This window comes from Fistularia commersonii, chromosome 29 (assembly GCF_037954325.1).
Source record: "Fistularia commersonii isolate RoL2024-O1a breed Wild chromosome 29, RoL_Fcom_v1.0, whole genome shotgun sequence".
NCBI lineage: Eukaryota > Metazoa > Chordata > Actinopteri > Syngnathiformes > Fistulariidae > Fistularia > Fistularia commersonii.
Window position 1 is genome coordinate 9,791,520 of NC_141312.1, and position 24,445 is coordinate 9,815,964.

At 38.6% G+C, this 24,445-nt stretch overlaps 1 protein-coding gene across 1 annotated transcript; it reads left to right on the forward strand.

Moving 5' to 3' along the window:
* The first annotated feature begins 1,170 nt into the window (after nt 1–1,170).
* patl1 (PAT1 homolog 1, processing body mRNA decay factor) lies at nt 1,171–24,239 on the forward strand. Its single transcript, XM_086176784.1, has 20 exons — nt 1,171–1,252; nt 3,115–3,220; nt 4,129–4,341; nt 4,445–4,685; nt 6,704–6,797; nt 7,132–7,212; nt 7,909–8,109; nt 9,022–9,123; nt 12,753–12,839; nt 13,470–13,687; nt 15,146–15,290; nt 17,883–18,003; nt 18,110–18,207; nt 18,711–18,770; nt 18,855–19,000; nt 19,083–19,242; nt 21,496–21,621; nt 23,412–23,503; nt 23,613–23,762; nt 23,921–24,239. The coding sequence occupies exons 1-20, from the start codon at nt 1,238–1,240 to the stop codon at nt 23,940–23,942; spliced, it is 2,478 nt and encodes an 825-aa protein (XP_086032910.1). The 5' UTR covers nt 1,171–1,237; the 3' UTR covers nt 23,943–24,239.
* Nucleotides 24,240–24,445: the final 206 nt, after the last annotated feature.

Consider the following 24,445-nt stretch of genomic DNA (forward strand, 5'->3'; position numbering starts at 1 on the left):
ATATATATATATATATATACATATATATATATAATCTTTATTGAATTTATAATGCATAACAAAAAAAACATATACACAAGCATGATTAAATTCAATCGTATGATATTTGACAGGCATAGGGGCGGCGTGGCGCAGTAGGTTGAGCAATCATGGTTCATCCATGATGGGTTAATTATTTATTTTTTTAAATAAAGGATAGATCATAAGGAAACGTAAGGACACTTATTTTGTATACAAACAATTAACTGTAACAGAAAACAAGAATAAAGGCCTGTGAGAAATTTGAAATCAATAAATTAAAATAAAAAAGGTGGCAAGGGGAATACAATATGTATTTAGCTCAATGGATCCAAAGGAATATCAATCATAAAACGGTATTGGATTTTTTGATTTTTCTATATGTTTTAAAGATTTCATATATAATTCAAAATCGTTTTTAAAGAATTTAAAATTGAGGGGACATTTTTGCATTCTGTTTTTGTGTATGAACTTGGCCAAACCTAAAATAACATTGACACAGAGTTCATCTCTTTCGTTTCCTTAAGGTAAACCAAATGTTATATCATCTCTGATGGAGGCTTGTCTTTAATCCATTTTTGAGGTTTACTCCAAAAAACGTGTATTTTCGCATGAGAAAAATATATGGTCCGTGGTATAAAAATTGTCTTCTCAAAGTGTACAAACATTACCTTCAATATTAAAGTGTAACCACAATAATTCTTTAGATACGTTGATGTTATTCATAATGTTAAAGTGTGTCTCTTTTGCCTTCGTGGGTATGGATAGAGTGAGATACATAGTTCTCAGGGAGGCAATCGATTCCATATCAAATGTATTTAAAATATTAAATATTGATAAAAATATTATTTGTTAACTATTTGTCAAAACATATTTATTAATATTAAAATATTAATAAAGACAAAAAATAAATAAAATCTTCATCAACACGTAATCGGTATTTCTACAAAATAGACGGGGAATAAAATGTCGGGAATAAAACACCATTCTTCGTGAAACTTTTAAGAATGCTGTCGTAGGCGAATTTAAAGCAAAGGCGATAAAAATACGCGAGTAAAACAGTAACGACAGAAATGACGAGCACGCGGAAAGTGCTCGACGTCGGCGACTTCCTTGCGTGCTCGTTCACGTTGTCTCATAACGTACGTGAACGTCCCAACTGCGTCATCCGCACGCCGCCTGCCTCTCGATGCTTCTTTCGCAAAAAGCTTAAAGACAGATGTTTCGATTTCAGGTATGTTGTTGGCCGTAAACACACCTTGGCAGGTTCTTAAGGACAATTTGTAAAGTTCTTTTGAGGGATGGTGTCAGTTTTGTTTTGTGCGAGTTTTTGTACGACGAACGTTACCTATTGTTTACACGGCTGCAAAATTCAATGTTGTTGGCGGGGCCTGTGAAGCAGCCTGCGCGGCTATGATTTTAGGTAGAGCAGACGTTTTTTTAGTGAGCTCTGCACTCTCTGTTCGTTTTTCTGAATATTTGCTGGCTGCCGTTAGAAGAACTTTGTGTTCCTTTTCCAACGATACATTGCAGTAAGTTGCGAGAGCGAAGATAGCACTCCTTAAGAAAATTGCTGCGTGATGTAATGTCAGGGTTAGCATAAACGCTAGCTTCTTTCCCTGCTACCTTCGAAGTCATCGATACGTCTTAAGTTCTTGTGATTTAAATAAAATTAAATAAAGAAAATTTTTACCAATTGGTGCTCACTCTGACACTATAAACGTTGACAACGTAACATTGTGCTTTTTTCCCGGCGATTGATCGGGATGACGATGGAAGAAAGGGGTTGGTGGTCATAGCGTCACACTGGACGTAACAGCCCCATGTTTTCGTTATTATTGTGATGTATTTCTCAATTTTAACGATATTGTTTAAAAGTTAATTGGATGTGTTGGCATTTTGTATTGCTTAATGCTGTAGGGTGGGGAATACTTGATGTCCACTGAACAATTCGGTATGTTGCTCCAATCGGTAAAATATCCATCCATCCATCCATCCATCCATCCATCTATATATGTGTTTCTTTATATATATATATGTGTGTGTGTGTGTGTGTGTGTGCCCATTAAATGATGATCGAGGTCTCTGATCATTCAACATTTTGGCTCTGATCGTAATCTTGAGTTAGATTATATAGTGATAGTGAGGCCAAGTTGATGGTCTGAAATATATTACAAAATGATTTTTTTCTATACTTCAGACAAGTAAAATGCAAACCATATAAATACACTGTTGACAAAGGGGGCACACAACAAAAATGCAGATGGCACAGCACCAGGAAGAGTAAGGCTTATTCAGTATTTTTCTCAAAAACACAGATACTGTAGTGTTTAATGTTTTGTAATGCGGATAAGATTGTGAAGTTTCAAAATGACGTGCATAGCTGCTTCATATTTCTTATTCATAAAATGCAACCAAATGTTTGCTGGATTAAAGGTGGATAAATTTAAGTTTGCAGGAATCTAGATTTTGCTACGCTCTACATTTAGCTGCAAAATATATCTGGTATGATGAAGACATTTTTAGTAATCTGTCACCAATTTTAAATACCCAAGGAGACATTTAAATATCAGATAATTTGTTGCCTCAGTCAAATGATGGTGTCAATGTCAAGCTCATTTAGGTCTGAAAATAGTACTGATTCTCTGGACAGCTCATTCTCAGCAAAGACTCACAGGAGGAGGGCAGGATAAGGAGCCCATCTTAGCTGATGGTGGGTGCAAGGCATGGTACAACCTGAACCGGTCACAAGTCAATCACTGGACCAATATAAAGATCTGTCAGATTAAAACATTTGTTTACTGTCATTATGACAATACTTTATATTCCCTGCATGGAATGCATGGCTATTTTGAGTGACCTAATTAATTTTCGTAAATGTTTAAAAACATTGATTTGGCAAGATGGAAACAGATAATCCTTTATTAGTGGAGAAGATGAAAGAAGACAAGAATGGAGATTCAAAACGATTAATTTGTTGCTGTTCTAATAGTTATAACAATTATAATCTGCTGCAACAGTATTTCTTACCAATTTAACTCTCCTCTTTTGCTTTGAATGATCTTTTCACTGTTTTGTCCATGTGATTTTGTGTAGTCCCTGGATGATGACTGTACATTGGAGGAAGAAGATGAGGGTCTGGCAGAAGAAGAAGATGAAATTGATCAGTTCAATGATGACACCTTTGGAGCTGGAGCAATTGGTTAGTTGAGCTGGGCACTATATACAGGTGGTCCTCACTTAACCATGTAAACGGTTAACAACGGCTCGGAGTTCTGACGGGCTTTGCAATACCATTAAAATACGCGTGGAATACGCTAGGAGTGAGTTGTATTGTATAAGATAAGATAAGAACAACTTTATCTTATCTTATCTTATACAATACAACTCACTCCTAGCGTATTCCACGCATATTTTAACGTTAAGCTTACCCAGGCTTATAATTGGCTTATATTCATGCAAATATTAACATTAATTGATAAAAAGGTAAATTAGTACAGTACAAATGGCCAATATGTATACAAATACTGTACGGTAGTATGGTAGAAACTGTGTTGCGCTTAATGATAGACCCCTTGGAACGTAACTCCATGGTTAAATGAGGACCACCTGTAAACTTTTAGACACCTTTATAAAAATAAAAGATAGCAATGTCTAATTAGTTGAAATGAAAATGAAAACATCAACCACAGAGCACTACTGCACTTTGTCCATAATATACTGGTATATTTTAAATGTGGAATTGAGCTCAGAAACCTTTCAAAAGCAGTCAAGAAGAAGGAATCTCACACACTGTTACTGATTTTGTCTTTTAACATTTTACATTTTAACTTTTTATTTTTTTTCAAAATTTAAATATCATTTACAAACGTTTTAATTTTTCTTTTTCTATTTAACGATACTTTCTTGTGATTACGTTCCAATTTCCTTGATCGTTTTTAGTGAGGGTGTTCCACACATATTTTATCAGACAACGACTGATTTTATTGGTTTCTTTGTTTGTTGTCTGATTAGAATTTGTCACAGATGATTGTTGGTCATATAATCATTGTAGCAAATCAGAATGTTGTTATTTCACTCTTAAATCATTTTCTATGGCTTGTTTTCCAGATGATGACTGGCAGGAGGAGCACAAGCGCCTCACAGAGCTAGATGAAAAGGGAGCTCTAGGCGGTGGTTTTGAGGGGATAAGGGGAGAGTCAGATTTAGGTGGAGCTGGAGACTTGTCTTCTACCTGCACCTCCTCTGCTGCCATCCATCTCCCCCATCCATCATATCTCCCCTCATTGAACTTCTCATCGTCATCCAAACTGCCACGCCCAGGTCAGTGATGTCATCACCAGGAATTGACCTATTCAAGTGAAAGTATCTTAGACATGATGATAATGAAACAACTGTAATACAGTAAGTCAAAATGGCGTTTCAGATGTGGAGGATCGAAGAAGGGAGGGTGACCTGGCTGAGTCTCTAGCTCGACTAATCCTCGAGGCTGACCCAGCCATCGCTGGGGTCGGGGCGACAGAGAGGTCATGTCCTTCCCCGACCTCCAGGATGGGAGAAAACCCCAGAGCCAGGGTCCTGACCCAGCCCACCTCCATCCCGAATCTGACTCAGTCCCACCAACATCCCCATCATCCCCAACGTCAGATTCCTCTTGAACCCTCCGCCTCAGGTGAACGTCTACATTTGTCAATGCCTTTAACTGATCTTTGCTTTTAACAGTATTCAAACTATCGCACCATTGCAATGCTAAATTCTCATATTGATAAAAGTATCCTAAATATTTTTTTATTTATATTCAGTTTTACATTATTCAGTATTGAATAATCTACAAAAATCAGCAACACTAAGCTTTGACAGTCAATTTTAATATTAGGACAATGACGGGAAAAGCTTGAACGTTTGATATGATGCAGAGAGGCGGGGGATGTACTGTTCTTTGAGGAGACCAGGTGGAAAGGTAACAAAGTTAGAAGCTTAGGAGCAGGACTCAAGTTGTTCTATTATGTTATTGACAGGAAGAGAAATGAAATATGAGTCATTTTGAAGGAGGAGTTCGTTAGGAAACTAAGTAAAGTAGTACAAGTAAGAAGTAAAAAGAGTTCCAGATAGAGTATGGGTCTGGAGCAAGAAATTGAAGATGTGATGCTCAATATTGTCAGTGGTTATACCCTACAAGTGGGATGTGATTAGAAAAGGAGGAGAAAGTCTGGAGTAATGCTGGGTTTACACCTCATGATTTTTACAGTCGCAGGTTTAAAACTGAAAGTCGGAAGGAATTCCTCAGAGTCTTACTGGAGTCGCAGCATGCTTCTGTGATCTTGGTTGTTTTAGTGTAAGGTGGTCTCAGTCTTTTCTTAGTCATGGGCCTTCGACAATATCAAATGTGCTTGATAGTAATGCAAGTCTTTCAGTTTTTACGGTGAGGAAAGGCAGTGGGCCCTGACGATGTACCTGTGGAGGTATGGAAGTGTCAAGGAGAGGTGGCTGTAGAGTTTTGAACTAGATCATTCTAAAGTTTAGAATGATCTAGTTCCTTTAGAATCTAAAGGATCTTAAGAGGGTGATAGGATGGAGAAGTGTACTGGTGCAGATTTTTAAGAACTAGAGTGATTGGCAGAATTGCGGTCACGATAGAGGAATAAAGTTGATGAGCTTGAAAGTAAAGTTGATTATTATTATTATTATTATTAGTATAATAATTGTATCTTAATCCAGTCAAATTGAATTTTGGTCATGCTGGTTTGAAGTTCTATCTATATAGGCATTCAAATGTGTCATGCAAATGTTATCCCTTTGAACAAACAGAAGATGTCGGACTTTCATTAGTGAACGTTACAATAGCAGCATAAACCTCAGTGAAAGCTCCAAGTGACATTTGGCGATGAACCACATACTTTGTAGCAAATCTTACCTTTTTCTTCAGTTTGGAGACCAATGCTTTCCCTCATAATTCATGGCTTCTTATGGATTGATGGCTGCAGGCCGTAATTATATGATTGGCATCAGTTCTGTGTAAATAAAAGACTCCGTTAGCTGTGGTCTAAAACTTTCATGGCTTTCCCTTAATTTTACTTGTGTTTTCCAGACTCTAAATGATGGATCATAAGAATGTATTTTATCCGTCTGATTTTACCACTACTTAAATTCCTTAGGAAAGCTTTTTAGTCAATAAAATGTCTGTTTTTTTAAGAGTGTCCAGGAAAAGTGATAAACATTTATTTAACAAGAACCTATGTAGATATATAACAAAGTCTCTTTAAAATACATTAAAATAAATAATAGTAAAATAAAAAAATAATGCGCGGAAACTGGGGAATTTATTGAAAGGTTGCAAAAAGTTTTATGAAATTCTGAGAAACGTCTTGAATTATTTTTGTACAAGCTAAGATATACGTGACCGTTTGGAAAAGATCCTTTCATGTTAGCACTACAATTACAACTGGATTTTCTCTATTCACTGAAAAATGGAAGGTATTCCTCAATCAGCTTGACTGTTATAGAAAATGTTTTCAAAAGGAAAAAGCATCCTGAATGTTGCCATCCTGAATTGTTATCATCAATTTAGGAACACTGCTGGTTGATTTAGAAGCATATTACTGTTGCCTGCTATACCATTGTAATACCTTAAGTGATTTTTTGAAAAGAGGAATTGTCTGTGTTTCACTGTCATTCTGTGCCTTACCTCAGGCCTTTCCACTGGCCCTTCTCCCACAACCCTGCTCAGCTACCAGCAACAACAGCACCTTCTTCGCCGGGGGCCTGGAGCGATGGGCCAGGTGACAGATGTTACTTTTACTTGTCTGAAAACAAGGCCTTACACCATTTAGTAAATATGAGGAGAAAAATCATTTCCTGTCATAAATTAGTTGTCTGATAAAAAACATTGAATATTTAATCACAACAGAGGGTTTTTTGTTGTCGTCCTTATGATTTAATTCCCTGTGTCATTTGAATTAGCTATTTAATTACTGGACATTCTGCTGCCAGTGTAAGGTATAAAGATTGAATTATGTGCTGGATTTGGGTTTATGGTTGTTGGTTTAGTTTACTGAGTGGCAACTAAAGGTCATAGATTTAGAAGCGCTAACTATAATGTGTGGTCTTCTTCAGATGAACTCTCACAGTATCTGGGAGAACAGTATGGGCTTTGGCCCAGTCAGTGTCACCCCTGGACTAGTTACACACATGGAGGTGAGTAATTTGATTTGAATTGATTCCTTATGTAATGGGTGATTCTTAATGTTAACAATATACATTGAACACAAAGAGTTAAATGATAGTGTTTTGGAAGTTGTTTTTTTTTAACCTATGTATATACTCTATGCTTGTAACATGGAAGCAAGAGAGACAGCAATATGCGGTGGATATTTTTAGCTACTCTTAGTTTTTTAGCCAAAATACTGAACATTAGACCAAATTTCGCTTCTGATTGAATTTTCAATAAATTAATGACGTCTCGAGTTTTTATGTTTAACAATGTAAGAATTGAAATGTCTCTAAAGAGCAGCCAAAAAGAATGGACACATGTAATATTTGAAATAAGTAAAAATTATAGTCTCCAATTTATGATATCAGAATCCGATGATATTGAATTGATAGTGCTTTGCTTTTCATCAAATTGAGTTAAAATATCAATCTCCCAGCTCTGATCTTTAGATAGTGATAATAAAAATAATAGGTGGGGGTAATAATCATTGCTCTTTGAGTTGCAGTAGGTGGCAGCCCAAAAATGTAGGCTGACCTTTGTTTTTTCAAATGTCCGTGTGTAATTAAGAAAACGGAAAAATACAATGAAGAATAATTTGGAAAACACTGCCAAGACAAAGAATTCAGGTCTCTTTCAGCTTGTGAAGAAAGCTGTTTTTCATTTACATTTTCTATCTACAGGACAGTCCACTTTTGTCCATAATTAAGGAAGTTGGTCTCCCTAAAAGACCTCCTCAGTCGAGGAATGATGAAGGACGGGATTTGTCAGAAAGAGTCCCACCTCCACGCTCCTCCTCTCCTGTGATTGGCTCCCCTCCAGTGAGAGCAGTTCCTATTGGCACCCCACCCAAACAACCAATGAGCCATACCCTGAATCATCAGGTAAATAGCAGACTAGAGTTTCCATTCATCCATCAATCGCCTGCCGCTTATCATGTACCGAGAATCGCGGGGGTGCTGGAGCCTATCCCAGCTGTCATCGGGCGAGAGGCGGGATACTGGTCACCAGTCAGTCACATATACAGACAGACTGAAATTTTCAATTTTTTTCCCCAATTAACCTGCATGGTTTGGGACTGTGGGATGAAATCCACACAGACACGGGGAGAACATGGAAACTGTTCTGGAGAGATCCGATGGCTCATAGTACCCAACTTGTGTGCCAATATTCTTGTAGAAACCCCACCCAAATGAACCTTCCATTGGATAATGTCATAAGTCATCTATTAAGAAAGTGAAGACAGAATGAGCATAATCCCATTAACTCTCTAGGACCTCTGTGAGAGTGAAGGGCTGGTCCACTGTTCCAGGACATGAATGGAATCAACATTGTTCCTCCTGAGTCAGTGGTTTGATAGTATGCTGTCGTTGCCCTTCCAGTACATTGGCATTAACTTTCTTTTGAATACAAAAACCATGATCCCCTTTTGGAACACACCCTCTAGTTATTTTTCTTAAAACTGAGAACCATCCTAACCAGCAACCCCCTGGGCTTTAAATCCCTGGGGATTTAAAGCGGGGTTATTCTTTTCACCCAAACGTCAGTGCGTACTGCAGCTGGTCCTACGAATCATTGACTGGCATCATTGATCTTTGTCCTAGGGTGTTCTCGTAACCGATACAATTATGAACGACCTTAGGCTCGAACATGGCTGCTGTCATGCTCAATCAGTGCTTTGCATGGTTGCCCAACAACGATACAACACTTGGTTTGGATATATATTTAGACTGTAAATGCTATACTTGAATCAGTAATAAATGCATTCTCTTTTATGTCTGTGTTTGTGTGTTTAGATCCACCATTCCACAGCAGTACATGTGAGAGCCCCAGTTCAGCACAGATATCCCCCTCCTTTCCCTGATCGTCTGTCACCAAATACGCTCCTCAATATAGCGGTGAGTCTCTCAACATGCTACCTCTGCGGTATTCGATGTTCAATACCAATGTTTACAGCAAGTGTCAAACTTAGGGCTCATAGCCTACCAATCCATTTTTGTGACTTGGGAGAGCTTGCAAAAAATATTTCATTGTTGCATGCTGCTTTGCATGACTACAGTGGCCCTAAGCTATATGCTTTAATGATATAACTATATATTCCCATTTGAATAGTTGCTCAATGAAAGCCTCATTCTGTCAGGGAATTGTAATGGGAAAAAGTAAAAATACTTTGCAGAAGGAAGGTAGTTTTATTCAGCAAAAAAGAAAAAAACAATAAAACATTTATTCATGGAGGCTAAATGTTTACATAATTTGCTATTTGGGAGTATCCAAGAATTCAAATCTGCATAGGCAATAGGATGCCAAACAGAGAAGTTATACTTACCTTGGCCAGCAAGAAAAATTCGGAAAGGTTCAAGATTTGAGAAGCCGCCTCTGCTTTCAATTGAATCTACTTGCAAAGTTTATAGCAGAACTATGCATCTATTTATACCAGCTTAATCTGATAAAATCCGCTAAATTCCTTTCACAAATTGCTTTTTTAAAGCTGTGCGTCCAGAAATCTGAAAATATATTCTTACACTTTACATTGTCAAGAGACATTATTACAGACTGAATCAGGGAACTAATAGGAAGCTTGCTGAAGGAGAACAGTTACATTTTCATTAGCTATTAGGGAAAAAAAGCAATGACAAATCTGATAGTCTATCTAACAGGAGGGTTCCCATTGTTTTGGGACACACTGCAAAATGATTGACCAATCCAGCATTGGAAAACATATGTAATCTGAGAAAAAAAATGTAAAATGTCCCAAAGAAGCTTAAGTTGTCCTCCAAAATTATAACCCCCCCCCCCAACGACTCAAGCTTCCTTGAGAGTGAAAACAAATAAGTTAAAGGTTTTGCAACTGCATATCTGTTGAGGTACAGCTCTTCTTTGCTACTTGCCAGTGCAGCATCTCAGTTGATGTGATCAGCTATTCAACTTTGTATGTTTGCTATAAGCAGAAACATTCTTTGATTTCAGCAGACAGGCAGCTTACGGATGGTTAACTATGGTTAATGGGTAGTCTTAAATGTGCCACATTTCAAGTATGGAAAAGTACATCCTTGCAACACACTGGGGAGTGGGATAACTTGTATATGATATGTGGACTTGTCTATCATAATGCTGCAGCTTAAATTATCCTGGAAAAGTCCTGCAAAATCATTTCAGATAATGATGGGAACAGTTTTACAGGGCAGGAGATCCTATCTGTGAATTCCCTTCATGGGATAGCAATGGGGATTGCTAGTTTTTCTGAAGTTTTTAGGTAAATCAAACTTAACCTTAAAAATCGTGGTGAGGTTACCATGTCCTCTCTGTCTTTGAAGTTACTGGCCCAGTATTCTACTCTGTGATGTCTTGGTAGGATATGAAATAGTGATAGATTCTCTGCAGTGACTGCTCATGTTGATGTAACTTCAGAGTTCAGTAAGGTATGGCTACTGGCTACTCACTTGTTTCTTGGCATTAATTACATGGTTCAGGACAGGGTCTTGTATGATGCATGATTAGGAGGTTAACATTTGGGGATACAGTGGGGTGTCAAAGGGAAGTGACATAAAAAGGGTGAAATCTCAGGTTTTATGTTATGTTTTATGTTATGACAGGTCATTGTTTATTGTGACCAGTAACTAATTTGCACCAAGTTTGTGACCGTTTGGGCTGGTTGAAAGCCTTACATAGGTGTCTAATACTGTTCGTTAAGTTGAGGAGGGATCTGTCTGGTATGTTTAGGGCCAGACACAGTCTCCTTGTAAACTTTAAAAGGAGGTGACACTTTTTGTTGCTCTTACTTACTGATAGTAATGTATATATTGCTGTGCATTGCTGTTAGTGTTAATGAAACCCCATGCTGACAATAGTTAATCTATTAAGTCATTTAAGTTGGGGTTGTTTGAAGGCTTGAAGGTGTGCTTAGAGAATTTTGTTATTTTAACATACTGCAGGACTGTCATTGCAACATTTTCAGCAGATTAATTGTACAAACCTAAGATAAATGTTATACATGGCAAGTGTTAAAGCTCAAATATGTAATCTGACAAAAGTACTTAACTCAGCTGTGACTGAGAGAAAAAAAGTCAGATTACACCTACTGCTTTTTGTCTGACTCTAATCTTAATTTCAGATGTGTGATTTCAGAATCAGAAATACTTTGTTGATCCTGTAGGAAATTGTGTGATACCAGATGCCCCATACAGAAAGAAATGAAAAGAAGTAAAATGAAACTAAAATTAAGAAATGAAAATAATAAAATATAAGTGATGTCAGAGTATATGATACATAAGTTACCAGAGTAAAATACTGAGATATCATGATGTTATTACCGGACCAAGAATGACTTCCTGTGACGTTGTTAGTGGACCCTGGTAGAATATTTTTGAAGTTTTCTTCATCCTAAGAATTATATAGAATATTTTACAATAAAATTTAGAAATATGAGAGTGTGCTTGCATACAGTACTTTCACATCTACGTATATGGATATATATTCTTACTGTTAATGTCTGCCCTTTTTGGGTCAACCATAACGGCTAGCATTGAATGTAGTATGCTCTGACTCTGAAACAGTAAATATCACATCCATTTCACTTGAACTACAGTGACAAACCTTATTGTGTGTTTCCAAATGTTTTATTTACTGTTTGATGTTGCCAACAACATCCGTCAACAGACAACCGTGTCATGATTAGTTATTTATTCATTTTTGTATTACTGCCTGCATGGTGTCATGATTTTGTGAACTGTTTTTAAAGGGGTTACGCTGGACTTTTACAAAGCTTCTTGAAACTTCATTGGCCACAAGACTAACTAATTTTATTTTTTCAAATAGATATACCAAACAAGAAGTATTCACTTAATGTTGTCAATTTTGTATGTGTTGACAGTTCTTTTGACCAGTGTTCTCAAACCTTTCTTTGCGGACAGATCACCTTGATAATTCTTAGTGTAATTGTTGTTGTCAGTGGTGGTGGTGAGGTTGGGGGCTCTTTATGTGGCAAAGTAGTTTTGAAGGTTACATGGGTTTGTTAGCTACCCTGTCACCCCGTGTCGAACCTGTGAATCACCTGCTGAGATGAAGCCACAGTTTAAGTAGGGCTCTTGGTATTTTAAGTGCAACTCTTTTTGCTGCCATTCTGAGTGTGGCGCTTTCTCCTTGTTTATATAAGCTCTCCCGCGGCATCTGTTTGTGGGCCATCTTAGCATGGTTTAGCTGGCCAACTTGCCGATGCATGGAAAGACCCTAGAACTGAGTCAATTGCAGGAGTGAGGCACTGGTGCAAGTGGCAATTTTCCAAAATAACATACCTGGTAGACTAATGAAAGGATATAGGCATGATTTTAAACAATGTTCTTTCTTTGTGGCCCGACACCGAATGGTCATCGGCCAGGTACTGGTCTGTGGCCCGGTGTTTGGGGACAGCTGCTTTAGACCATTTTTGTTATTTTATGACCTACTCCAGTGTTCTTGTTCTTCTTTTGCCTCAACAAAAAAGAACTCTAATGTCATTATTTTGAGATCTTAATGTGTTGTTTTCATTCAGAATTCACCACTGTGTCGAGGTGCATTTCCTCCCAGAGTGGGTCCAGTTATCTCTCAGATTCAACGGACCCAGCTGCTAAACTCTCAGGTACAGTTGCTAAACTCTCAAGTACATAACTGTAACACATTCAAGGACATAAATACACAAACATTGAAACTGCTAATGAGACACTTTGAAAGATTTGTTTTCAATTCATAGTGCCTCTGAGATGTGGTTGCCAGTGATATACTGAATTCAGTAGGGCGTAATACTTTTAGAGTTATAATGTCAAACAGAATATGAAAAAAACAGACATACCAAAATAGTGAATTTAAATGTAGCTTAATGGTTCAAATGGCAAGCAAATGGTGTTAGGAAATGGTCCGGAAAAGCGGAACCAGTGCTTTCCCCTCCCCTAAATGTTTAGTTGCCTTAAGCAAGAATTCTATCTCTGTGTTTGTATTCATTTTGTGATTGTGATTGTTGTGTAATAACATTAGGAAATATTTAAAGAAGTATTATAATATTATAATATTTAAAGAAGCTCAGTTGGAATTGATCCCGTTGGCGATTAATAAAATGTACTAAATACAATAGTAAAGCAAATAAAGCAAATAAAAATCTGAAATGAATGGATAATTGTTTAATTTACGGGCATAACTGCGCTTCATATCAAGAAAAAAATCAGCTGCAATGAGTCTGTCTCTATTCACTTTACTTGTGTTTGTGTGTTTCCAGGTGGCAGGTCTTTCCCACAGCAGTCCTGCTCCACCCTTGTTACCTGGTGGTGGTTTCAGGCCATTCTTTGGTTGCCCCCATCCTCCACATGGTCATAGAATGGGCTTGCCGCCACCTCATGGACCCCTTAACCACACACCACCCATTCGGCACAACACCACCCACCTACATCCCCAACACCGCCGAATGCTCACACAACGCATGCAGAGTAGAGGAGGGTAAGAGTGTGTGTGTGTGTGTGTGTGTGTGTGTGTGTGCGTGCGTGCGTGCGTGCTGCGCGCGGAAAAAAGTGTCAGGCCTGCACACTAAACAAAGAAAGCATTCTTTTCAGACTCCTATCTTAAACGATTCACAGCAATTAAAACTGACTCAATGTATTATGCATTAAAAGTAATTAGATAGATATTGCAAAAATTAAGGCATTAAAAAGCATTAAACTCAATGTCTAGAGGCATTGAAAAATTAAATATACTTGATGGGGAAAACCATTGTTATTCACAATTTATTTTGATGAAGCTATAGAAATAATTTCGATCGGAATACTGTGATGATCGACAGGTGGAACCCTTTAATTGGCTGTTTTTGAAAGTTACAACTCTGGATGTTGAACATGGCGAAAGAGCGGAGTGTGGTGGTGTGTCCAGAAATTGGGAAAGTGTAATTTTCATCAAAGGTGGTTAGTGAAACATATTTGCCAATTGGTCTTTCACAGAAATCATGTACTGTATATATATTTGTATTTTATCGAATGGCATGTTTATTATTATTAGTGACAGGGACATCTCCCAGTCACTCCCTGCAGCTAATGGGTGCTATGTAAATAAGGGACTGATTTTGTTTTAAAAAGATCAGTGTTATCTAATTCAGAACCAAATTCTGTCTCTAGTGGCTCTAACATATAGCTCCAAGCATTTTAGTGCCTGTTTTTCTGACCACATTTGTAATATCAGATTGACAAGTGTCAATTGTGCGTGAGCTTATTTCTAGTGCCCTCACTGGGTGTGCACATCCTTAGTGTCTGAGAGGACAAAAGAAGACAAAGAGTGGAACAAAAGAGTTTAACCTGCTTGATTTTATGCATTATTTGAAGCTGTTACAGATTCTTAGTGTCTTACATGATCCTTTCGGTTTAGATTAGAGTTTAATGACACTTGTCTTTTGGACCCTTTCCACTACACAGTTCGAGCATGACTTGGCTCAACTTGCAGTCAGGGCCGGGGTAGGGGGTGGTGGTAAAAGTGGGGGTGGCCAGAGCTCTCCTAGCTGTCATTGGGGCAAGAGGCAGAATATACCCGGCAGTTGGTCACTGGGCCACGTTTAGTGATATAGAGCAATTCATTCCATTTCCAGCTAACCGACTGCATGTTTTTAGAGAACATGGGAGAAAAACAGAGAACTCAGGTGAATCCAGGAACCTCACAGGTTGTGTATAAAACAACATCACAACAGTGATATAGAGAAGGTACTAAGAAATGATGGAAAACCACCCAAGTCTTGCAGGAACTGTGGAATGCAGTGCACACATTTAGTACTGCTTTATAATGCACAATAATATCCTTAATAGTAAAATGAAAAACATTGTCCTCTTGACCTGGATTTTGTGACATTAGTGTAATATCGTAATATCGGTGGATAGAATACCTCTTGTAAAGACCTTGACGTGTCTTCTTTTGCAGGGACCGAAGCAGGATTGGAGGTGATCGGCGCAGCAGGGACCCCTACAGCAACCTGATGACACAGAAAGAGAAGGAGTGGGTCACCAAAATTCAGATGATGCAGCTGCAAAGTACTGACCCATACCTGGATGACTACTACTATCAGGTTAGTTAGGTATTGACTGATAAACTATGCTGGTGTTCTTTATTGTCCTTTTCGTCATTTAAAGCATTTTTCACACCAGTAAGTCCACAACGTTCACGTTGAAATATTACCAGTCCTGCAAAGAGCTTCAGATAACTTTCCTCTATCTTGTTGTCACCACCCTATATTGCTGTTTCATTCCATATTTATCAATTTTTGACAAATATAGATTGATATAGAGTATGACATTGGAATATTTTCAAGTTGGTGAGTTCTTTACAGTTTAAAACAGAAAGATAAGCTAATGTTTCCTGTTGTGACTCATAGCCAAAACTGCTGTGATATTTCTGTTACAGTTATTGTTATGAAGAAAAAACTGTCAGCAAAGGGAAAATTTACTTGGCAGATGTGTAAACTGTCGAATTATTTTTGCAGAAGAATAAAAGAAGTCGTTACAGAATCAAGACTGAAACCCTAATTATTTGGAATGGACTTCAGGCTTTGATTCAGTCTACAGAGAATTAAGCTATGGACAATAGTAGGGGCACCTTTCTTACTGGTGTGTTTTTATCAAATCCTAGCCAATAATAAGCCTATGACCTCTGTAAATTGGTCAGACAGTCCAAAATATTCTGAAATTGTTTTAGCTCTGGAAATGGCAAGCAAATGGTGGAAAAGGTTTAGCTTGATCCTTAACATGACCACCTTTTAAATGCTGGACCAGATATTATAGTCCTTTGATCCTTGGCTTTTTTCACCACCTGCTTTCATTAGTTGAACCAACCACAGTTGGTATAGAAAACTGTATTGAATATTAATTCATTTTGGTGAGATGGATATAAAAAAATTTATCTGTATATTGATATGAATGCTATCAACTGTTCATGAGTTACAGGTAGGCTAATATGTAAGGTAGCCTGTTAATCACTGCTATTTTTATTGTCTGTATCAAAAGAGAACAAAACATGAAGACTGCTCTTAACGCCTTTTCAGTATGGCTATAGCATCAAGTCAGTGAAAGGGAACCCCAACTTGGTGGAATATTATCCCCGTTTTATAGCTTGTGCTATAAGAATTTGATCTCAAAAATATCCTAGACATGAGAAAAACGTATCACTTGTACGCTGCAATTTTTGCAGTGCATTCTGGGTCTTTTTCATTTCGGCTGTTAAGCACAGCGAATCATCTCCCTCCATCCAACCCCACCCCCCACAAGTCGCTGTTACCCTTGAGCCGATCCCAAGCCTAGAAGAATGCAGAGCGTTGTGTCAGTAAGCACAACCTGTGTAAAACCTATACTACTGTGAATCAAACACACAACGCATTATTGGTAATGACATGAAATGGTTGCTGTGCTCATGTTTTTTGCTGGGCTACCTAGTGGTGGACGGCGTGTTTGCATTTTTTTTTTTGTCACACCACTTCACAGACAGCGGCGTCCAAGTGGATGCCAATCGCTCACCCTGTTTGCTCATCAGTCAGACCTGGGATCGTATCACAAAGCAAAAAGCACTAAGCCAGGGCTCGTATCTCAGAATATTCATAATTTGATGCGCTAGTAAGCCAAGGTTCCAATTAATAAGATTTTCAAAGTAATCAGGAGTGAATGAGTACCACTAAAACAGGCTATGAGTAGACAAACCGACTATGAGTATTTGAGTAGAATAATAACATATCAAGGTCAACAAGTGCTTATCATTAAAGTTCCCTTTAAAGTTCTGGGATTGAGCTAATCAGTTCTGTTGTTGAGGGAGTTAAAAAAAAGTTCCATCTACTTAGTGTTAATTAAATTAACAACAGGTATACTGGAGGGGCAAATATGAAATGACCCCAAAACAGGAGTGGTATTACAGGTGGAGACCACTGACATTTTCCCTTCCTCATCTCATTAGACTGTTTACAAGTAGTTTTGCATTTTGTCAGCGAAAGTGAATATACTGGCACCATGTGGCAATACCTGAACCCTACTGAAATTGAGTTGGCCAACTCCTTTAGGATTGCACTTCAATATGTGCCATTGCAAGTTTTAGTCAAGTATCAGAAGTCTCAGAGTATGGAGGACAATCCAGGAGACAGGTAGTTACTCCTTGTAAGCTGGACAGGGCCATAGAAGTTCCTTAACACATCAGCTGGACCTGTATCTGCTCCTTTTTGCAAGGAGGAAACAGACTGTTTCCTGACCACTGGTGTGCATGTCTGACCAAGCAATCCGAAATGGACCACTAATGGCCCAAATGTCTGCTACTGGGCCCTATGCTCATCGCCCAATGCCACGGAGCAAAATTTAACAGATGTAATAATAATTTACCAATGCTCCATGGATGGGACAGCTTATTCAGACCATCTATCCATCATCTGCCGCTTATCCTGCACTCAGGATCAGGGGAGATGCTGGCGCCTGCCTCAGCTGCCATCGGGTGAGATGCAGGGTACACCCTGGGCTGTTAGCATGTCAATTGCAGGGCCACATATACAGGGAAACAGTCATTCACTCACTTACTCATTCCCACGCAGATTTACATAATTACATATCAATTTCAAATTTGTCCACCTTCAAGATGTTTGTTTTTTGATTAAGTATGGAATTAATATCATCTGAATGTCCACATATAGAACTACTATGAGAAGATTTCGGAAAAGCGCCTGGAACGAGACAGAGACAGCAGCAAGAAGGAATTGACCACCAAACTGATCACTCCTCAGGTGGCCAAGATTGAACATACCTACAGGCCAGGTAGATTATCTGCTCTGCACCTTGTTATGAAGTGCCTGAACTTCTGAATGTTTTATGATTGATTAATTTATTTATTTAAATGTATCCATTTTTTTAACCCCAACAGTCCAGTTTGCAGGCTCCCTGGGAAAACTGACTGTCTCCAGTGTCAACAACCCCCGCAAAATGATTGATGCTGTTGTAACCACTCGCACGGATGATGAGGTACTTTGAAATTTTTTGGCACATTAATGTTTCTGGGTGTACAAGCATCAATCTGTTAATCTCTATTCCTTACAAATGGAAACTTCTTAGTTTTTTAACTGAAGAAGCCTCTCAGATGAGAGGCAAAATATCTAAAAAAAAAAAAAAAAATTTAGCAACTCCTTAAAATTTTACTGTAAAATTGCAGAATGTTTTTGATGCTATTTTATTCCATTCAGCCCTGCTCATTTATTGGTTTGCAGTTTACTAGTCGTGTTAGGAGCATCTCACATTGTTATGCCATTCAGTTAATCACTTCATGCATGAGGATGAATCATTTAAACAGAAATTTAGAAAATTCCTAAAATATTATTGCAATTTTTTTTTTAAACCAGAATCTAAAATGCTCACTACATTATGCATAATGCATTATGTATTATTTTGATGAAAGTCTTTTGCATTATAATGTCACAGCCAGGGTGACCTAACAAGCATATTGGTTCTTTCTCATCTCTTGCAATCAGGAAAAGAGGGAGAAGCAAGTATGGAATAAGAGGCGGCAGATACTCTACATGGTAGAAAAGGTGGGATGACGACGGCTGTAAATATAAAGTTAACACTTTCCCTTTCCACTACAGTAATCTGAAATCACATCTGTCTGTTTTCAGATGTATAGTTTGCTGCTGGAGGTTCAGGATTTTGAAAAATGTTTTGTCCACGCACCTGAGGAAGATCGGGAGGCTCTGCTGGAACAGCATAAGACCAACACTATGCAATTGTGCAGATCTCTGCAAGAGAGAGAGTGGGATGACCGGTACAGTCTAGATAGAAAATGTGGAAGTATATAGTACTGTATTTTGCACCCCACTAAACCAATTTTTCTCCTGTGTCCTAAGAGTGAGTGACGAGCAGTGTGTGATGATCATGTCAGTGAGGAAGGGCAAACGGCTCATATCCAGGCTTTTGCCTTTTCTGCCATCAGCCCAGGCTACTGCCGTTGTCATGGTCATTGCTCGCAATCTTCCCACCCTCGCCAAGAAAGATAAGCAGGACCAGGTAACTGTGTTTTTGTAATTTGAGAAATAATCAGTCAGGCTAAATAGACTGTATGAAAATAAATAATCAGGTTGATAAATAATCAGATACTGGAGCATCCTTACTTTTGGATCTACTGTCATAACAAGCTGCAATAAATGTCAGTTTGGTTACAAAAAAACATTGATTTTAGTCACAAAAGTGTAATAAAAGTGAATTTTGGTCTGTTTATGTGCACAGACAAACACGCACACACAAGTTGACAGAATTGTTGTTACCCTTGTGTTAATGAAAGATCACTGTAATAACTTGAAAGCCGACAAAAGTAAATAATAAGTTACAGATTTTAGAAATCAACCAATGGAAATCAGGCATTGCTTTTGAATTGTTGTTCAACAAAATCATGGAAAAACTGACTGACCTGGGCAAAAATGATACTATTAACTAAATACATTGTTGCACAATCTTTTTAGGCAATCAATGTAATCAAGTGATTTCTGTAACTGTCAATGAGACTTCTGCACTTGTTAACTGGTATTTTTGCCCACTTCTTATTGTCTCAGGTTTGAAAGGTACCTTCTTCAGATAGCGTGTTTCAACTCCTTCCACAGATGTGCAATACAATTTAGATAGGGACTTATCGAAGGCCAGTTTAGAATAGTCCCAATGATTTGGTTGTAGCCATTCTTGGGTGTTTTTAGTTGTGTTTTGGTTCATTATACCGTTGGAAGATCCATGACCTGCAACTGAGATGAAGCTTATTGACACTAGGTGGCGCGTCTCGCTCCAGAATGCCTTGAGAGTCGTGAGAATTCATTATACCCTGCATAGATTCAACACACCCTGTTCTAGATACAGCAAAGCAGCCTGAGAACATAACTGAGTATCCTCCATGTTTAAGTGTTTTCTTTTCTTTTACTGCTTTTCTTTGCATCTGTGACGGTAGCTAATGTGCCTTCCGAAATTGCTCTACTCTTGTCTAATCTGTCCAAAGGACGTTCTCTCAGAAGCTTTGTTGTTTGTCAGTATGCCTTGTGGCAAATTCCAGTCTTGCTTTTTTATGATTTGCTTTCAACAGTGGTGTCCTCCTTGTTCGTCTCTTTGACTCAAATAGCGACGGATGGTGCGATCTGACATTGATGTACCTTGACCTTGGAGTTCTGTCTCTTAAATTTGTCATCAGTTTTCCACTTACAGCCATATTCAGGAAGGCTAGATACAGTGCCTTGAATCTTAAGCCTCTGAATAATACATGCTATTGTACTTAGAGAATTTTGGCTTGGCTGTTTGGGATCACCATTGGAAGTGTCTTCTGGGATCTCCAACCCATACTCGCAACAGAAATTTCTGTGCACGCAGCTAGCCACCTAGTTTTGATGATCCTATGCACTGTTATGGGCTGGATTGTCTCAGGGACTCCTGTATATAGCCTATGCTTGGGGTCTTGTCTGGTTTGGTAGACCCCTTGATCGATCTTTGTTTAAGACTTACTGTTATTCTGCCATGATCAAGGCCTCTGTGCTGTCTTTTAGTCAAGCTTTTTCCAGGCACTGGTGTGTTTCCCCCCCCCCAATGTCAGCCACTCCTCTAAGCTTTAGATGGTATGTGCCATCCAGGGACTTATCTGTACATGACAGGCCTCCTTGCTCCTTACTGGGCTTCTGCACCTTGAGGCATTCAATCAGTAGGCGATCTTTGGGGGCCATCCTCCTGATTTACTGCTGAAGGCTTGCTTTTTCCTCATGGTTAATGTCTCTGAGGCTCACTTCTACTTCATAGTCTCAGGACACTAGACTTAAGATGAAACCCTCCATGCATTGTTTGGAGCTTCCTTGTCTTGAAATATATATATATAGCCCCTTCAGGGGTTGCTGTGACAAATTGTCTGCCTTCATCTAACGACATCCTCTGCGTCATTGTCTCTTACACAGACTTACTAAATACATGGCTTTTTATCCAGATATGCAGACTAGTGAGAAGATATAATTTTACTATGCGTTCAGAGTATCACTTGCTTCTAATTAAGGTTGGTGGTGGTGTTAGTGTGTGTGGCTCTACACTAACCCTATGATGACATTAGCCGTTGGGATAACCAAGGCTATGTAATTAATTAATTATATTAGAATTTTGCTGTAATTGTCCATAATGCATTATGTTCATTATGTAATTGGGTTGTAAATCCTCGGTACTTAACAATTTACAAATAGACACACACATAACATAGCTGGCAAGTCGGACTATATGATCAAGCCTGACTCCCTTTCCCATATCCAGGTTCTGTGTTGCTTAGTGGAGCCGGTTTCTACCATCATCCAGTCCTTATCTAGCTCCGCCCTCACAGACCTACTTCAGGAGCTTCAGGGCTGCGATGGACAACTGGCAACAATACTGCACAACAAGGTACAAAAGCACAGACAGAACAATGGTAACAGTGTTACACTGGGTGTACAAACACACACATACTCTTATGGAAACAGGTGCAAACATACCTAGCTTGAGTATTGTACAACAAGGTGACACATGCACACAGATGGCCACAGGAAAAACAAGGTACATAGACATACACAAAACTGTCCACACTAGTTTACAATAAGGCACACACAAACAGAACAATATCACTTGGGTTTTGCTAATTTTATTGCCTGTTTATGTATTGTAAAGGTATTTTATTGCCTATGTGTATATTATATATATTGTCTATTTGTACAGTTTTATATTTGTATTGTCTTCCCAGGACTACAGATGGAGATTAGCTATGAGCTACAATCTGATACAAACATCTCCGCCTCTGTGCTTATTGTAATTTTACACTGTCCTGATAAACTTTTTAAACTAAACCAAAAACTTGATAGTCTTGCAAATCAAGATTAGATATACTTATTTTATCTGCACTTTAAGATGCACTGAACTAAGGACCAAAATGTTTTGAAAACTTATGTACAACCCGTAATCTGCTAAATGTTGTGCCTGTCAGTTAATTGTTTTCAAGTGCCATCCTCTACAACCAACATTTGTTCAATTTGAATAAATAAAGGTCAAAAACAGTCATGTTTTGCGTAAATAAAATGTCACATGCGTTTTGTTTTTGTAGACATAGAAAAAGCATATGACAGGGTGCTAAGAGAGGAGCTCTGGTATTGTATGAGGAAATCTGGAGTGGCAGAGAAGTCTATTAGACTGGTGCAGGACATGTATGCTGGCTGTGAGACAGTGGTCACTGTGCTGTAGGGGTAACAGAGAAGTTCAAGGTGGAGGTGGACCTCCATCAGGGATCAGCTCTGAGCCCCTTCTTGTTTGCAGTGGTAATAAACAGGCTGACACATGAGGTTAGATAGGAATCTCCATGGACCATGATTTTTGCAGATGACATTGTGATCTGTGAGAGTAGAGGACAGGTTGAGGAAAATCTAGAGAGGTGGAGGTATGCTCTGGAAAGGAGAAGAATGAAAGTTAGTCGCAGCAAGATAGAATATATGCGTGTAAATGACAGGAACCCGGGTGGAACAGTGAGGCTACAGGAGGTGGAGATCAAGAAGTTGGAGGATTTCAGGTACTATCAGCCAGAATGAAAGGAAAGGTGTACAAGACAGTGGTCGGACCACCGATGCAGTATGGACTAGAAACCGTTACAGTAACGAAAAGACAGGAGGCAGCGCTATAGGTCACAGAGATGGAGATGCTAAGGTTGTCTTTGGGAGTGACCAGGATGGATAGGATCAGGAATGAGTCTCTTAGAGGAACAGCATATGTTAGATGTTTTGGAGAGACGGTCATGTACAGAGGAGGGTTTGTAAATATATGGGTAGACGGATGCTGGAATTGGAGCTGCCAGGGAGGAGGTCTAGAGGAAGACCAAAGAGAAGATTGATGGACGTAGTGAGAGAGGATATGAAGGTAGTTGCTGTGAGAGAGGAGGATACAGAGAATATGTTTAGATGCAGAAGGTTGACTCGCTGTGGTGAACCCTGAAGGGAAAAGCCGAAAGAAGAAGATGGTTCAAAGTACTTTATTATTTTTTTTGCATATAAATGTTCCTCAGTGTGTGTGTGTGTGTGTGTGTGTGTGTGTGTGTGTGTGTGTGTGTGTGTGTGTGTGTGTGTGTGTGTGTGTGTGTGTGTGTGTGTGTGTGTGTGTGTGTGTGTGTGTGTGTGTGTGTGTGTGTGTGTGTGTGTGTTTCCATCTGTCTCCAGTTTGGTGTGACTCTGCTGTATTTGATCTTGAGTGAGGGAGAGAGGATGCAAAGCTCTGATCCCAACTGTCAACTGATGGATGACAATCGATGGTGAGCCACTTAATGTGTCACACTGATATCACACATCATTGCACTTTTAACAAAACTGGAACTTCTATGCAAATCCTTTAAAATGTATTTATTTTTCACCTTTCCACAGGACTGAGTTGGTGTTTTCGGTTACAAGGGAGCTCCTCACGGTTTCCTCCTCAACTCTTTCGCCTCCTCTCTTTACCCCTTCCAACCTACTCTCCCTCTTCTCACGTTATGTTGACCGGCAGAGTCTGGAATTGTTACAAGACAAGCTCAAGTGAGTGAGGAACTCAAGATACCAACTTATTTCAGTGTTAAAAATGATACTCTATGTATTTATTTCTTTGTAGCAATTCACAATGTTCTGGTTTCAGTGATCAAACCAGCAGCTTGAAAAAAGTCATAGGAAAAACTAATCATTTTGTTTTTTTGTAGGATCTCTGCTCTGTCCAGGTAGAAATTGCCACATCATCACGACCCCTCAACATGATGCAGAACTGTGTGTGTGTGTGTGTGTGTGTGTGTGCGTGCGTGTCTGTTAGCAGTCTTAAGGACATGGTTGTTCTTCATTTTAATTCAGAAGAATCTGTTGTCACCTTTTTTTAAATTTTCGGTGTGTTTGTTTTTATGTGTGTGACAGAAAAAGTGTGACACAAGAAGCTTGAATGAAAATAAAATATCAGCATTTCTAACTTTCTTGTTTACGATTATGCCTATGATGAACTTTCAAATTAAAAGTATTTCTATTATATAATCTTGCAATTGTTGCAGTCTTTTTGTTCCATTCATAAGTGTCATATTTTTAACCCAGAATCAAATATCATATTGGTTAAAATTGTTCAAATCCAGAGGGAGATTTAACTCCTTGAATGTCAATTTCACTCATGTTTTTTTGACTCTTAAAAAGTCAAAATATGACACAGATTAACTGCACCTATACAAAAAAGCATGTTATTTTTT